This window comes from Cyrtonyx montezumae, unplaced genomic scaffold, assembly GCF_038088225.1.
Source record: "Cyrtonyx montezumae isolate F1298 unplaced genomic scaffold, pur_monq_1.0 scaffold_2, whole genome shotgun sequence".
NCBI lineage: Eukaryota > Metazoa > Chordata > Aves > Galliformes > Odontophoridae > Cyrtonyx > Cyrtonyx montezumae.
The window spans coordinates 65,820,219-65,838,158 of record NW_027071936.1 but is presented as its reverse complement, the minus strand read 5'-3'; the positions used below and the strand labels follow the sequence as shown (position 1 = coordinate 65,838,158).

The window sequence follows — 17,940 nt, the reverse complement described above, 5'->3', positions numbered from 1 at the left end:
ATTAGCTGCACAAGACAGAAGGTCATCACCTTCTCTTTGATGCCTTGGCACAGAGAAATCCCTGGATGCTCACTTCGAGAGTGAGGAAATGGTGCAATCTGTGGATGGACTCTGCAGATAAAGTCAGGGCTCCCAGGGGAAACTGAGGAACTCCAGGATCATGAACCTGCCCTTGTTCCTCATCTCTCATGGCAGAGATGTCCCAGCTATGGCCCACATTAAAAGGTGTGAGGGTGCAATGAATATTCAGAGCCCCAAAGAAGGATTTTTAGATAACATGGAAGAACTTGGCTATGTGGCTGAGCATGACCAACAACATTCACCAACAACCGGGGCATGGTGCAGTATGAACAGATGAATCTGGAGGATGACAACCTGCTCCCTGCTTGTGCAGGATTTCTTTGGGGTGTACCTTGAGCCCTCCCTAAGTTTTCCTGTCCACAAGAGCAGTGGAACTGGGTCATTTCTATACACAGAGTGCTTTGTAGATAGAACTTGAGGTTGAATAAGTTTCTAGTGGTATGACAGTGGGCAAGGTCCCAAGACACGGAAGGGGACATGTTTTACTGCAAAGCATCTGTTCCCTGAACTATTCCTCCACTGGGGTCTTCAGCTGTTTCTCAATGGGAAACATCTGTTTCCTCCCTGTAGCTTGCCTGTGGCACACTCCACAGTGGTCTGGTCCCATTTCTCCCCCTTCTCTCCCCTGAGTATCCATGGTGCAGACGATGTGCTCACAATCCCCTTCAGCCAACACAGCACCATACCAAGCTGTCCCTGTCACAGAGCTTGGAGTATGCTGCTTTCCTTGGCCCCCGATACTGCTTCCACAGCCAAGGGCATGTTCAACTTGTGAGCCAAGAATGTCAGACTGACCCCTCCTGCCTGGGATTTGAGAGAGCTCAAGGGTGATTATTCTTTTAAGGACATCCTTTCTCGCTCTGCCACTAGGAGTCCTTTGAAAGAGACTGCTTACAGTAATTCTGGAATAGACAGATCAACAAAGGTAGATTCCAGCCTGGCACTTGTTCTCCAAAGGGAAACTGAAAATTGGGTATGATTAGGAAATGTCATGGTTGTCCATAGCAATGCCGTATGTCCACTTCACTCTCCAGTATTCTTAATCCCTTTATACACAGAGATTCCCAAGTGTTTTCCAAGCAGTACCAGGATATCTCTCTTGACACCACTCTCATGCAGCCTGCCAGAAAACAAAACAAAACTAACAAAAAGAAAAACCCATATCTGATGAGAACAGGGGGAAAAATATATTGGTTGGCTGTTTCATTCACTGAGAAGCGTGAAGATTGGGTTTAGGGGAGACATTGCAAATATTCGTGTAGGACATACTCGTAAAAGTGTTTTGGGCACAGCAGTTGAGAGAGGAATTAGATGTGAAAGTCAAATGCAGAGTTTCGTTCTTGAACCATTTATAAAGAAAACTTTTCTTTTGAGGTCAGGGAACAGGAATGCCAAAGCATGTCGTATTGGAATGAATATTTCATTTTAGAAACAAAATCAAGCCTAATCAGAACAAAAAATGAAATATGACATCGTGGACCAATTTGAAATACAGTTTAATTTTCTTTGGATGACCTTCTTTCACTAGATCCCAAACCTGCTGCTAAAAGACCATCACCAACCTTCAGGATCTCCCTTGGGTAGTTTAGTTACATCATTAACAAACTTTTTTTTGCTGAAAACACGCACATTTTTTTCTGCGTGACTCTCTTCTGTGCATCTGCTGTGGGTCACTTGTGTTATCCTAATGGTGGGCATTTGCACAGTTAAGCTCTAAAAACCATGAAATGAGAAGCTACCATTTTGCTATAGGAGTTCCAGCTCTTGGATGCTCAGGGATGCTGCTGCAGTAAAATAGGCTTCTATTAGTAGGAATAACAAATGAAATGTTCCCAAATGATCACATTCTTGTATTCGCTATTTTGTTTGTTTGTCTGTTTTTGTTCATTGTTAATGGCAACAAACAGCTCAGTTTGCTTTTCATTTGTAGGCTTTTCTGTGTGGTTTTGCAAGCATTCCCAAATGTAATAGAAACATCTGTCTGTTGGGATGCTTTTCACTCCTTACCAGTACTGGAGTGATAGAGGCACGGCTTAGCACCGATGTCAACCGTGGTGTCCTTTGGCTCTGCCAAAGTCTGCAAGACTCAAACTCCAGTTTACCTATCCAAACCTGCAAAAATATCTTTTTCATGTAAGGAATGAAAGGGAACTACAAGAAATTAAGATAACCAAGAGGAGAATGAAGTCAAGCGAAAACTTTCTCAAGCTGAAACTTTCTTGAGTGGCCACCCTAGCAACAAGTCAGGTGAAGGAGTCATTCAAGGTTGAATGGAAACAGCACTTCTGGAGGAATGTAGGCATGGGAGGATGGGGCTGTGTGGCCAGGTATAAACACAGGGTTACCAGGGGTAGCAAGACATTCCTAAATCCAAGGAAGGCTTTTGACCCTGAGATTCTTTGCTCTCTCTTCTGATGGAGCAAAAGCTTTCCCTTTCGCTTGGGTGCTGGATGCTGCTGAAGGTACATGAGCACTGGTATTGCAGGGAGTTAGCATTAGTGCAGCCCAGGCTAGCTCCCAGTGCCAGTCCACTTGAGAACTTTACTAATGGATTACTTGATGGGAAAAGATGGGAGAAATCAGATTCTGAAATCACATGCTGCTGACCCAACCTTTCTTTCCTTTCAGAAATGATTTCTCCTGGACTGTCACACTTCAAATGCAAATGGTTTTGAATAAAATTACTGGAATGGACTGCCCAGAGGTGGAATCACCATCCTTGGAGGCTTTCAAGAAAAAGGTAGATGTCATACTGAGGGACACAGTTTAGAGGGCACAGTAGCAATGGTTTGATGGTTGGACCTGATGATCTTAGCAGTGTTTCCCAGGCTTAATGACATTATGGTTCTATGAAACCCTCTTGAAGCCTGGCAAACTGCTGCATCCTCAGAGCACAGATTATTTCTAGGCTGGGAGTGGCAAGAAATAGATATGGGGAAAGAAATATTGACTCCCATATCATTTTTCTGAGGTGCTTGACCCAGTCACTATGGTGACCATGATGACTCACATCTGACAGCAAAGCAGCATTCTTAATCTGCATTTCAGCACTGCCTGAAAATGTCTCATGGCTTTGAGATGTGCCTCCAGCAGTGGCCTGGGGAGCTGTTTTCAGCTGATTTTGGCAGGTGAGTCCTTTGGAGAGCCTCTTATGAAGTGGAATGGCAGTGAACAGGACCAGCTCACGAAATGAACCATCTGGTACAATCCTGAGCACATACTTAGAGGCAGAAGGTGACATCTATTTGTTTGTTCATACACTCTTCATTAGTGATCTCTGTGCCATAATTAAATCCCAATGTTGACCTAACAGAGCATCAAACACCATGGCTGCATGGTGTCATTTGCAAAGGACAGCCACCAACAGACTGAAGGCTGTTACCTTCTGCAACTCTCCTCCAGATGGAAGGTGTGATCTCATAGAAATATAGAATAGTTTGAGTTGGAAGGGACCTTTAAAGACCATCTGATCCAACTCCCTGCAAAGAACAGGGACACCCACAGCTCCATCAGGTGCTCAGAGCCACATCCTGCCTGACCTTGAGGGTCTCCAGGGATGCACTATCCACCACCTCTTTGAGCAACCTGTTCTAGGACCTCATCACCCTTCCTGTAAAGAACTTTTTCCTTACATCCAGCCTAAATCTCTCTTCTTTTAGTCTGAAACCAAATGCCATTGCCATTGCTAACAGTAACATTACCACAAAGTACTGCTTGCCCAGAGACTCCTTGGGTCTGTGCTTTTTTGAAGGATTGAATGTGAAGTTGATCATGGGCACAGAGTATGTTCTAAATGCATCCAGATTACCTGTGATCTTCTAAAGAAGAGGAAATCCAATTGGACCAGTGGAAGAACATGAGTGATAAAAGCAAAAGGAAGCCCATTAGGACAGATGAGTTTTAGTTTGTTCAGTGCAGCAAAACAGGGGCTGTAAGGGAAGAAGACATTTGACCCCCTGTCTGCTAAGGGGAGAAATCCAAAGAGAGAACAGAATCACATGAGAAAAAGGTGATATGGTGAAAAAAAATCGAAACGATTACAGATGAGGCATGGATATATTCCTGCTGCAAGCAGTAAATTTTCTTACACTTGGGAGATGTAAGATCCAGAATGGCCTCCCCAAAGCATTGGCAACAAAGGCCATGGAATGGGACATGCATGAATTTCTACATTTGATTTTGAATGGGATTATACAACATAGTGATCTGCAGGAGCAATCACTCTTTTCCACAGCTGCCTGTAGTCTGTACACACCAGAACAAAGTATGGACAGGAGGAGAACAAGTGAAGGGAAGATGATGAGCAACAAAGGAAGAAGGTACCTGAGGGACTACCAAAGCACTCGGTGGGACTGTGGACTTGATCTGACTATATGCCTTTCAAAGACTTGTCTGAATTCTGCTGAGAGTCAGTCTGTCCTGCTTGGGGCGGAAAGTGCCTCTTTTTGGAGCAAATGATTTTTGTTCAGTCCATTAGGCTGCTAATTTAATGACCTGAGGTTTCTCCATGTGTACGCTGAGGGATATGCAGCAGAAGTGTGGAGAGTGAAGGAACAGACCTTTTCCATCTGGATTTGTGGAATAAATTGAGACGGTCACATTCAACATAAACAATCTCCACTCAGCCCCCTACCCTCACTTCCTTTAACTCAAAGAGCCTCAGGCATAGGGAAAGTTCTGTTTTCAGTGCAAATGCTTTCCCTTGTCCTATCATTGCAGCAGAAAAATGAAACCACCCACGTCCTAGTTCCCCTGAACTTTAGGGGGATCCATCCTGTAGGAGAGCAGTGGCCACACTGCCTGCTGGGGCCATCAAGGAATGCTAATGAAACCCAGGAGGAGCCTGCACATCCTGAGTGCTGTTTTGTGATCTGCTTCTCATGTCATGTAGTACACACGTAGTGAGTATGTACACATGTAGTGAGTATGAGCAAGTGAGCAAAGACTAAAAGCTGTGATGGGACAAGCTTTGTTCACATGAGAGAATAGCACGGCCTTACTAAAAGCATATCTCCTCAGTGGTGAAGCTAAACCCACCACTGACAAGTGTCTCCATATTCTCCATCTTTGTTGGCCAAATGGGTCCTAGTTGCCCAGACTGGTGCACAAGTGATGGAGCCTACAAGAGAAACAGGCAGATCACACCAGCAAAATAACTGAGATGCTCTTCTCCCGGACTCAGCACTCCTTTCAAATACTTCTATACATTTTTCTACTTTTCCTGAACTGAAACATTAGGAGTGGCATTTAGTGCTTGACAGCAATGCAACTTGACTCTTCATGGATACACTGTATTAGAGGAAAGCAGCAGTGACTTATTTGTTTTTAAGACTCAGCTTCAGAATTAGCAGGGCTCTCTCTAGGTCTTGTCTTTCACTCAATCTCTCCATAAATTTGCTTATCATCTTGGACATCCATCTTAAGGAACAAAATTGCACTCCACCTCTGGTTAGTGCTCTCACTCTCTAGACTCGCATGGACAATAGTGGGAGATGGTAGGATTGCAGAATCATAGAACCATATTGTGGCTTGGGTTGGAAGAGACCTCAAAGATCATCTAGTTCCAATCTTCTTGCTGCAGTGAGACATCTGGATCACCCACAGACACCTACTCATAGACAGCCATATGTAGATGTCTTCACCTGTGAGTCTGGTCCCATCTATCTCATTCCTTATCTGCAAACTGGCAACAATTACACGCCTTATTTATCAAATAGATGAGAAGGGGAGTAATGGAAAGGAGATATTCATGGAAGGGAACTCAAGGAGAGAGTGGGGTGGGCTGGGAGGTGATCAGATGCAAGGGGAATGGGGCTCTTCTCTCTGATTTCCTTCGTAGGATAGCAGAAGCTATCTACCAACATCTACACAGCTATTTTCGATTACTTTGCCTGAATGCTGGAAAAATAGCAGTCTTCCTATGTTGATCCAGCCTTCCATGCCTCTACATGCTCAGCTCTTTGAGAGGACAACACTGTGAAATTCCTATGATGTGCAGTGGTTCTGTTTTGTTTCCCCAAGTTCTCCCTGCAATATGGAGGGAGGCAGACAGGCCCATGGCATACTGCCTGCTCTCCTTCACAGCACATCCTCACAGCTTTCCTGTGGAAAGCATTCCGGGAACAGAAATAGCTCATGGCTATAAAACTTTTCTGGTGCTGTTTGACAAGTGTCTCAAAGAGAAATAGACTGTAAAGGCAGAGGTTCAAGAGCTGGCACCTATTTTGAATGCAGGCCCTCCTCTGTCTGCATTTATGAGAGGTTGGTGAGCAGCTGGTGGTGTCTTCATCCTTGTGTCATGTCATGTCTGTGTGACCTTCCAAATTGCATTTCTGAAATTATGTGTGGGTAGGAGTGCACATCAGATCATCCACCTGAAACTCAGATGAGAGTGCTCCCACCCAGGGCAAGAAATAGCACCAGTGACAGGTCTAACAGTTGATTTAGGGCCTTGAAGGTGGTTCTGATCCCCTGGGCTTTAGTTTCCCTCACCTTGGCCCATCCTGGCACAAAGAGATGGCAGTGTCTGACTCTGGACCATCCTTCTGCTGCAGAGAGAATGCCCATCCCTGTATTGGTCACCCTGATTTATATCCCTCCTGGCTCATTGCCGTGGGGAGAGACCACGACATGAGGATCGCCCCATTTCTCATTGCTTCTATGCCACTTATCACCCTTTCATTTTTCTTTTTTTTTTGGCTTTAGACATTAATTTCCTTCTGAAATTTCTCTGCGAGCTTTCCCATATCTAAATGGTTTCACAAAGTTCATAGATTCCACACTGGAACCAATTTCAGGGCAGCATCCCTGTCAAAGGCTGGGGCTGCCTTCTTTTGTAGCAGGGGCTGCCTGTGGCTCAGTCAGACTTTGCATAATCAGTCCTTACATGGGAGAACTCCTGCAGAGCCTCCCCACATATTTTTTTCCCCATTATGGACATCATTTGCCATATGTCCCTTGTCAGTGCCATCTTGGCTCTTGAGACCTTACATTGCCACTGTTCTGCAAGGAAATGTAGCCAGAATGTTTGGACCTCTTTTATCCAGGAGATCAGAGAATCTAGAATCACAGAATTCCCCAATTAAAAAGGACCCATAAGGATCATCAAATCCAACCCCTGGCTGCAAACAGGACGACCATGTGATCTGCTGTAGCCTTTATCTTGTAGGGAAAATCACAAACCCTAGTAGCTACAATGAATACACAAACTGCTGAGCAGAAGAGGGGCAGTTCTGATTGCAGGCACTGAACGTAGTAGATACACCAAGCTGTTCATGCCCACATGGCTTAAGGAGGCTTTTAGGGCAGGTCTGTGTTGGACAGCCTGGCTGGGGATAGCCCTGTCCTTGTTCTCTCCTGCTGGTCCCCTTTCACTGAGTGTCATAAATGCACCCACTGCGAGGAAAGGGACACGCAGCTTGGACTTGATCAGGGCACAGATTTCTCACTGCAGAGATCCCTTGCAATTTTTATTATTATTTTTTTTTCTAGCTACTGGACATGGGTAAAACTAAAATTTGCATCTCAGAGGCCTCAATGACAGAGCTGTGAATTGCTTCGGGTTGGAAACTTCCCGGGTGGAGGAAATGCCCTCTCTTTAGTGAGCTGACAGTTGGGTTTCTGCCACCAGACCTGGTGGTTCTCTGGCTCTGCTCCAGATGCATTAGCTGAGGAGAACTCTTAGAGAAAGGCTATTCATTAGGAGCAGCTAAACAGCCATATCCTGTTCCAGCCACTCCAGTAAATCCATCCATCCCTGGGCTAATCACACCCATAAATTATGGTGCAAGAAGTACAGTCTTCTGTTTCAGCATGATGATTTTTAGGCAGAGTTATAAAAGAGAAAGTAGGACAGGCAGAAGTGGCTGACTGGTGTGTCAGCAATGCTGGAGAGTTACCAAATGATTCTAGTAGGTCTGTAAGCAATGCCTCAGTATCCCTAGCCCTGAATGATGATGAACTGTGTTGTTTCCTTCCCTAAGGCCACCTGTGCATATTCTCCTTGTTCCTGTGTAGCCCTTTGAACTGTAGAGCTGTCACCACTGAGACAAGTTTGTCCCCAGCATACATTGTGTGAGAGACTCTGAATTTTACCTCTGCCAGGTCTCCTCATGAGCCTGGAGTGCAGATGGTCAATGACACTAGTGAATACCCACCACATCATTTTTGCACTGCTGTGGCAACAAGTTGCTCTGGAGGAAATAGAAAAGGGGTTGTGTAAACAACGTTTGGGGTTGTGTGTTCAGTTACAGGTATGAAGGGTTCAGAACTCTCTGGATGGAAAGAGCTTGTAAAGGCAAAGAAGAGGTGCTCATAACTCAGTGTCCCTAATGGCACTTCAAAGGAAATATTTACAGCAAATACCAATGGTGATTAACTGCCAAATCAGAAAGCATTTCTCCCATGGAAGCATCCAGCTGCTGAGCTTTAATACTGAAGGAATTCCTCATGAACTCACTCACTTGCAAATCCTCAAACCCTCCCAGCCACAATCAGTGTAATAGCAGGTATGTAAGCAAAAGCGAGACCATAAATGACATTTGGCACTTGGAAACACTCCTGTGAGGTTTGAGCATTGGGAGAGAGAGGAGACAGCTCAGCAAGCCCTCTGGTTTTGGGTTGCCTTGAAGCCCTATGATCTCAGAACTGATGGAGAGGAGAACTGCTCCCAGAGATGTGCTCGCTGGCCTCACTGCATCCCATACCAAATGCTCTTCCACCTAATCCCCTCATCACATTCCACTTCTCCATCTCCATTTCCTTCACCCAAATTAATGAACTCCTGTGAATGAGGGGCTCCACCTCAGTGACAGAGGAATGGCTGTCCTGACCTCATGGCTGCAGGAGAACCTTGTTTCTTCAGACAACACCTATCCTCATCAGTATTGCTTGAATTTGTGGGTTTATCTTAAAAACATGTTAAGTGTATACTGGTTTCCAAACACTTTATCCTACAACCTATGTAATACAACTTCTAAATGAACAGTACTAAAATGGCAAATTTAAAGACTCAAAGGATAGACAAAGTCAAAGTGCAAGCACATTTACAAAACTTCAGTTTCTAGTTTAGTTTCAAGTTTAAAGAGTTTTAACTTAAGAATTTTTCACTAGTCTCTCTGCAGTGTCCCTGCCATGCCAGCTCCAAGGAGAATTGGATTCTTAGTTGAGTAATAGTTCAACGAAACTATTTAGCATCTCCTCACTGGTTAATATGTGGCTCCTTGCTTTATAAATCACCCTACTCAGCCCTGCTCTGATGACAGAATGATTTATTTCCTCGTGTATTTATGAAGGTACTTATCTCAGTGACAAACACATATATATTTCTTAACATATATATATGTATCTTTAGGAAGACAAAGCTGCCTTAGAACCATTTTACCATCCTAGCAACAGTACAATTTGAAAATATGTCTTCATTTAGGATGTGGAGTCCTGAGCCCTTGGTCTTACAGCCCTTGGTGCTTTTGAGGTCAGAAGGTTTCGTGTTTCTGTTTTAGTTAGGAACATTAGGATGAGACGAACTGCAGCCTAAAAATACACCTTCTGCAGTATTGCCTATTTAGAAAACTGAGGAGCAATGGGCTGAAGAGAGCACTGTTGGCATCCAAAGCCAACAGTGGGAATGGAAAACTTTCCCTAATAAATATGACACTAGAATGTAGGACTTTATTTGAGAGGAGTCCAGTAATCTCAGTAGGTACTATCAGCCCTATCTACCTTACCTAGAATAAAGCACAGTAATGCTATCATGTAAAAATCCTGAATAATTGATTTGCATTGCTTCCTGAGAAAAAATGCATTCAGTTTTCAAAAAACCTTGAGCAAAACTGATGTATGCATTCATTAAAGTGAATGCAGCTCTAATTAAAGCCTAAAGGTAGTACGAACATTTTACAACAGAATTTCCTATCATGACATGGTTGCTAAGATCTAGTTAATGCTGTTCATTGTGATAAAACCAATTAAAAACAAGCTGGTTGAGGGAGATTAAGCAGCTGCCTTGCATGATCATGACAAAGAGTAATTTTTGCTACATCCCATTAACCAGTTCATGAGAATTAATGAGTAAATATTTATCCAGATATGAATTAATGTAGATAGATCAGGGTAATTGAAAGCTGCTTCCTATAATATCTTGGGCAAAGATTTGTGTGTTTAAGTATAATAAACCATTCAAACTCAGCTTAATACAAATGCATTTAATGTCACGTTGCATACTTTCCTATTGGTTCTAAAATTCCTGTTGAGAGAATTTGTAGCATTCTGCCCACTGAATCACAGTAGCTTTAAATTTTTCAAAATCTCTTTTTTTTTTTCCCTGTTTGGGGTACATCCATTATAGTAACTGCCTCCAGATGCGTCAAGGCACAGTGATATAAAAACAGACATTTGGTTCTAAATAGTTTTATTTAGTGGAGCAGTGGGTGGAATGGAAGCACAGTAACCCCATATATAGACCATGGGAGATCTGGGTCCTATTCTCAGTCACTTCATTGAGTCACTACTCTACTTTGGCCAAGCAGGGAAGAGCATATGTTTAAACTTGGGTGCCCAAGTTGTGATTTGAGGTCCAGATTGCTGCATCTCTTGTAACAAGGCAGAAAAAATGTATTACAAACATCCATCTGTCTCCAGCCTTCTACATAGTGTGATGGGCAGAAAGAGCCATGCACTCATTTGGGCTCCAAACAATAATTTTTGCTTGCAATTCCATAGCATCATAGAATCTTTAAGTTTGGAAAAGATCTCTAAAATCATCAAGTCCGGTCATCAAGACCACAGCACAAAACCACGTCACTCAGTGCAACAAACTGTTTTATATTATCTTCAGGTAGATGCAAATCACTCATAGTCAATGGGGTGTGCACACCCAGACACTCCCATGTGTCCCACTGCCTTACCCAACATGCACATCCCAGATATCATGCCACACAAAATGAAATTCTGGTAGGCTGCAACAAAGCGTGGTTTAAGGTCAAGTAATCTTTCCCTGAGACAGGTAGATGGGATGGAAGGTCTGTCCATCCCCCATGATTTAACTAATTCATTCTAATGTGGTATGAATCCATTTGATGGAAAAATCATATGGTGGAAAGCAGATGAGAAGAATTTTCTCTTTAGCCTGGGTGGTGTCCAGTAAATCAAATTGGAGCCTGGCACTGAACAGATTTTGAGCCTCTGGGTCTATATTTTGCTGGCATTTTTAAGGAACGTATGGTTCCTATGGCTCAGGATCAATGGGGAACACTTGGCAGATGGAATGGTCCCTTGCTATTGCTCTGCTTTCAGTCTTATTTGATGCTTTGATTCCAGTTCATCACAATATCCAGTCAAAAATCCTTTTCAGGTCAAAGCAGCCATCCTTCCATCCTTTGCTTTTTCCATGCCAATTCTTTCACTTCCACCATGACTCAGAATATTTCAGGAGATACAAAGCATTGTCCTTACAACCAAAGTATCTAACTGTGTATTTTTTATCCTCCTCCTCTCAAATTCCACTTTAGTTCAGGTACATCTGAGCACAGCAGAATTAAAGAAGTTTGCTTTTCTGTGGAAATGTGTGTTTTTAGTTAAATTTTTTTTTTTGTGTCTAAAAAGGAGCAGAATTCACTCTGCAATCGTAGAATCGAATCAAAGAATCATTAAGGCTGGAAAAGATCTCAAAGGTCATCAGATCCAACCACCAACCCATCAATCTTCCTTCCACGGGGAAGGGTACGTAAGTTTCCACTCATTTGCCTATCTGCCCATTTTAATGAAACTTGGGGGAATTTAATACACTGGAGACCTTTAGCACTTTCTTAAATGTGACTGAGATTGATGAAAGAGTTCAGTAGAGGGTGGGGAAAGGTTGACATGCACATAGGCATAGAACGATGATATAAGCACTGTTTTTCCTTAGGAAAATATGCTAAATGCTCTTCTACTAGAATAGAGTTAGATTCTCCTACCAGAACAGACTCAGTCTCATCTGAAATATGCTTCTACCCACACTGTACTCCCTATTATTTATTTTACAAATTAGTTTCCAAAATATGAACAATGCTATGCCCCTGTGAGCCCATCTTCTGCAAAATATTTTGTGAAAGGACATCTGCCCTCTGCAAAACAGTATCTACAAAAGTAATTTTGTTTTGGCTTGAAGAAAACTTGGTTTAACCCAGTTTATGTACCTGCCTTTAATTCATGATGAAAAGAAAAAAAAACAACAGGATACTATTTTTCTAGACAAATGTAAGTTAAGGATTTTTCTTGTACTGAGGGATCCCTCAAGTCATTCCTTGTCTGAGTAAGCTGCTGCTTGATGGGGGACAGGGTGAAGGGATCCTTAGATTGTTGACTTTGGCCTTGCATAGCACTTGCTGCGGGTGTTGTGTGTTTCTCACACTGGCTTTGATTTTATGAAATCATTAAGGTTTGAAAAGACCTCTGGGATCATGAAGTCCAAACATCAACCCATCACAACCATGTCCACTAACCATGTCCCTCAAAACCAAATCCGAAGAATAACAAACATGGGAAACTATCAACCAGACAGGACTACTCTTGTTAAAAACTGAGGAGGTACCATCCCAGCTACATACTTGATCCCAAGGGATGGTTGTTCCTCTTGGATGCTCCTTGGGTGATGATGAAGAAAGGTTTTGCCTTCACTTCTGTGGTCCCAGCTGGGGTCCCAGTTGGGATCTTTTTATGCCCCCTAGACACTGAATGGGAAGTAGGGCTGTATTCTCCTCCTTTTCTTACATATCTCTTCTTGCATCACACTGGAGAAAGGAGATAACTATCTACAGTGGTTGTATGGAGGATTCTGCTTCCTACAGCCATTGTGTAAATATCTACTGAGAGGACAGATTTAGCACCTAACTTTGTTTTTTATTAGCAGAAGAGACAACAAATTCTCTATGGTTATGTTTCTTAAAAGAGAGATCATGTGTAGATTGTCCAGTGCATAATAAAAGCTTGAGCTGATACAGCACTGAGCTTTTCCTCATGTGGGCATTTTGCATCCATTAAACTTCAAATTTGTCGGCTAGGTTATATCTCATGTCTCTATAGCTGAGATGGAGGAGGTACTGGTGAGACAACCAAAGGGACATCAGTTGTATTGTACAAAACACCCTTAAACACCTGTCCAGCATCTCTGAGAAACCTCTGGTTATGTTCCCTTGTCAGGTCTTTGCTAAGCAAATAGGCACCCTGGCATGAATCATAACCACCACACAAGATAACCAGACAAAGCAGCTTGGTAGAGGTCTACTACACACCCAGCAGAAGACACAGCCCATTAGAGCTGTCTTGTAATTAGGATTTCATCACTTGTTGAACAACCTGCAGCTTAAAAAATCTCATTAGCCATGCAAACCAGTAATTGTGTTAAAACTCCTGGAGATGGCATCTTATGCTTGGGGACATGTATCACAAACCCAAGAGCTAAATTACTCAGCTGATAAATAGACTGTGGAGGTATTTAGAAATGAGAGCTGATTTAAAGAAGCAGGTTTGCAGATTATTCAACCGTGGAGAAACGACTGAGACCACTCAGCACATACATAGGTTCTGTTACTTAAAATCTGTAGTAGTTTCTCAGCGCTGATGTGATAAATATTCATTTTGTTTAATTAAAGTGGAAGCTGAGCTGCAGAAAGATGCAAAGACGTGCACAGCCTAACATAGATGCTGGTGGCAGAGCCTGTTGCAGATGTTCTGATTACTCAGCCCACACTATGCATAGCTGGGAGGCTTTTCTCATCACTTATCCCCATTCAGGCAACAGTTGGTCAACAGTCAATGATAACTTCTTGCAAACTTGTGACAAAGAGAATAGGAAAGTCAAAATGTTTTGATGTTTTCAGAAGAAAATAGAGCACATTCGTTTCATTTTAATGTGATAGCTCATGTTGAAACATAGCTGAATGGTCACTTTGAAAATAAACTTCTATTCATCCTTTCCTTAAATTGGAACAATATGTTTAACTTCAAACAAAAGCGTTGTAAATTTCCAATCAGTGTTTCACTTTCATTACATTTATACATTGATAACATTTCCAGTTGGCTCCGAACACTTTCTAATGTTTGCCCAGCAAGCAACTGCAAAGACCATTCCACTTAACCATCTACAATCTTCTCCCTAAAGAGAATTGCTCAGTTTGCAATGAACTTCACTGATTTCTCTGAATTTCAGATCCACCTCCTGAGCTGTGAAATCAGAGATTGGTTTTTGCAGAAGTTTCTGTTCTCCTCCTAGGTAGCATTAAATGATTAGCCCACTTGAATCGGAAAATGCAATTAATAAAAGGGGGGTGAAATCAAAGGCAGCATACTTTGTAGTCACAAAATAAATGAACTTCTGCTGTGTTTATATTCTGCACATAATACGGCAGGAAGTAGAGATCAAAACTGTGTTTATAAAGAACTTGCACACTTGGAGGAAGAAAATGGGTTCACAGGAGGCACTTAAGGAATGAAGCCTGGATTTTTAGCTGGCGTAAATCAGCATTTTCCTTTTACTTCAGTGCAACAGTTGTGACTTAGAGAATTGCAGGAGCTGGTTCAAGGGTTTCAAGGGAGGACATGACATTAAAAAATATATTTATATCTATGCAAAACACTACAAAAATCTCCCAGTATCGAAAGAAAAACTGAGGTATTCTCAGATTTTGGGATTTATAGATATAGAAGCTTAACACAGCCTGAGCTAAGCCACCAATGTCCTTGCTCACACTCTGGGTGAAAACTCTGCAAAGCTTGAGAGTGTTTCCCTACTCGGACACAAGTAGTGTGGTGGACTGTGGGACACAAAGTTCCCACCCAGCAGTGTGATAGATCTTCCTTGCTTTGCTGAGCTCTGTGCAAAACCCACTGTTCACATTCAGAAGTTATTTTAAGACTTTTGCTTTCTCCCCTGATTTAGCTACATCACTCCAGATGATTAATCTGATTCCTTGAGTTGACGACTGCTATCCTATGAGACAGTGGTGAAAAGCTCTGGCTTCCCTGCACTTCATGAGCCATGTGTTGTGTTTGTGCTGGAAGGAGACTTGTCAAAACTTTAGGGCACAACCTGGCAGACAGCCCCAACAGAGAACCTATAGCCAGGAGCTGAGAATTCCTCCATGGGAGGAGGAACACCGAAAGTCATCACCAGTCAAGGTAAATCCTGGTCCTGCTCCAGGTCCCAACACAACATCAGCATCCTGAGAAGTGAGCATAGCTCATGTTTCAGCCTCTGACATAGCATCATAGAATCCTTAAGGTTTGAAAAGACCTCCAGCATCACCACCCATCCACCTATCCCCACTATGCCATGCCCACGATGCCATGTCCCTTGGAGTGTTAAACTTCCCTCATCTCCAGCATCATGACCAGTTCCCAGCTGGGGTGGGAGCCCTGAGCACACAGAGGCAGATCAGAAGCCCTTCCCAAAACTGGGGTGAAGGGAAAACGGGGACAGAACTGTAAAGCTGTTGGGAGCTGTTATACTATAATTACAGCCTGTTCAATAAAGAGATGTTTCCTGCCTCCCCAGCCTGAACTTCATTAATTAAAGTGCTGAATACAGAATAAATTAATTAAACCAATTCTTTTTTTTTTCATTGCTATTTTATCTAGTGGCTGCATACTTTGATGGATTATGTGTCTCCGATTAATAAATACTGAACAAGTGTTAATTAACTGGATTAATTCACGTCTGGTTTCTTGAGCCATATGTTACCTTTCCCTCATCTCCACACATAGGTTGTGTCCTGAAAGTTCATTCCAAGGAGTAAGACCCCAGGGGCTCTGGCTGGGACAGGGGACAGGGTCACTTACCAAAAGGCAGGACGAAGAAGAAGGGGAACCAACAGAGGATGAAAACGCCCACAACGATGGCAAGAGTCTTGGCTGCCTTTTTCTCACGGGAGAACTTGAGGAGCCGCACAGAGAGGGAGCTCCTGAAGTTGTGTCCCTTGCTCCTGGTGCTGGAGAGAGGCTCCTCCAGTACGCTGCGGCAGTGGATGCGCAGTACCACCTCCATGGATTTATTCCTCTCCTTCTTGACCCCTGCCTCCAAGCTCCGGGTTGTCCTCCTGGCCACCACATAGATCCTGAAGTACATCACCAAGATGACCATGAGGGGAAGGTAGAAGGAGAAAAGGGAGGAGAACAGGGCATAGCCTGGTTCTTCGGTGATGCTACAGATGCTCTCATCTGGTGGTGGTGGCTCCTTCCACCCCAGCAGAGGCCCAATGGAGATGACCATGGAGGAGAGCCAGACCACCACCAGGATGACCCCAGCCTTCCTCTCTGTCATGATGGTGGGATACTTGAGGGAATACTTGACCCCGATATACCTGTCCACGGAGATGATGCACAAGCTCATGATGGAGGCGGAGCAGCACAGCACGTCCACCGCTGCCCAGATGTTGCAGAAGATGCGTCCAAACACCCAAAAACCCAACACCTCCAAGGTGGCCGAGAAGGGCAGCACGGTGGTGCTGAGCAGCAGGTCGGCAATGGCCAGGTTGACGATGAAATAGTTGGTGACCGTCTGCAGGTGCCGGTTGCAAGCCACCGAGAGGATGACGAGGATGTTGCCCACGATGGCCGAGAGGATGAAGACAGCCAGGAAGACCCCGACGCCTACCGCCTGCACATCCAAGGCGAAAGTCAGCGTGGTGCCGTTGCCTTCGGGGGAATCCTCGCCTTGCAGCCCCCAGGACCGGTTGGCACCGTTCTGGCTGCTCTGTCCCGTCCTGTTCCCACTCAAGCTGCCATTGCTCAGCTCAGGGAAAGTCATCGTAAAAAAAGTCCGGGCTCCATGGAGGGCGAGGAGAAAGCGATGCCGAGGCTCAGCCCCCCCGGCATGATCCTCGCAGCCCCCTCCACGACTCGCTCAGCACCTCGCCCCAAAAACTGGGGCAAGGTCTGCCTCCCCCTAGCCGGGATGGAAGGACGGACGGAGGAGGGATGGAGGGATCTCCCAGCCCTCTTCAAGCCGGATTGCGGTGCCCCCCTCCCCGTGACGGCCCTGCCGCCGTCCCACCGGGGGGGGCAGCGAGGACGGGGCCCCCCCGCTGCCCTCGCATGCTCCGGGGCTGCGCTGGGGCAGCGGCTGAGCAGCTCTCGGTTGTCTCCGTTCGCTTTCCCCGCTCGGTCGAGAGAGCTCCGGGAGGGGCGAAGGGAGGGAAGGAGGGGTGGGCCGGTCCGAGGGGTGTCAGGTGGAGGAGGAGGAGGAGGAGGAGGTGAAAGAGGAGGAGGAGGCGGCGCGGCTCTACGGGGCGAGGCGAACCCCGGGGCAGGGCAAAGCCGGTAGCACAGCCCGAAGGGAGGCGAAGGGATTGGGGGGGGACAGGCACCCACCCGCGGGAACAGGACCCACTCGGGTGGAGGCGCCCACTCGCGGCGACAGGACCCCACTCAGGGGTGGAGGGGAACGGGGTGGGATAGGAACCCCCAAGGAACGGGCGCGCGTGGGAGAGTGGGGAAGCATCACACAGCGTGGGCTGGCAGCTGCGGGGAGAGAGGGAGCACGTTCGTGGGCATCACCGGTCGCCGCTCGGGGGTTCAGGCAGCGTTGGGATGCAGACGCCCCGGAATGGGGCAGCGCCCGGGGGCCGCCGTCCCGCCGCCCGCAGCCGCCAGGGAGCAGCAGAGCGCAGGGATTGCCCGGCAGCGAGGTCGGACATCCCTCTCCCCCCTTCTCCCCCAACACTCCCCCTCCAGGGGTCGTTGAGGTAGGTGTGGGGCAGAGTTGAGGATGTGGTACCCAATGGGCCACAGACCCGGTCTCTATATCCCGCCGGGAGGCTGTTGGGAAGGGATGGTGTGTCACCCGCATCTTCAGCATCCCGTTGGGAATATGCCCTGCAGGGT

At 45.2% G+C, this 17,940-nt stretch overlaps 1 protein-coding gene across 1 annotated transcript in view; it reads right to left on the bottom strand.

The window, feature by feature from the left end:
* ADRA1D (adrenoceptor alpha 1D) overlaps positions 1 to 17,097 on the bottom strand; it is a 38,294-nt gene extending 21,197 nt beyond the window's left edge. Inside the window, exon 1 of the mRNA XM_065735966.1 lies at positions 15,898 to 17,097. Coding sequence (XP_065592038.1) covers positions 15,898 to 16,864 — 967 coding nt within the window. The 5' untranslated portion in view covers positions 16,865 to 17,097. The remainder of the gene's footprint in view (positions 1 to 15,897) is intronic.
* Between the last annotated feature and the right edge of the window lie 843 nt (positions 17,098 to 17,940).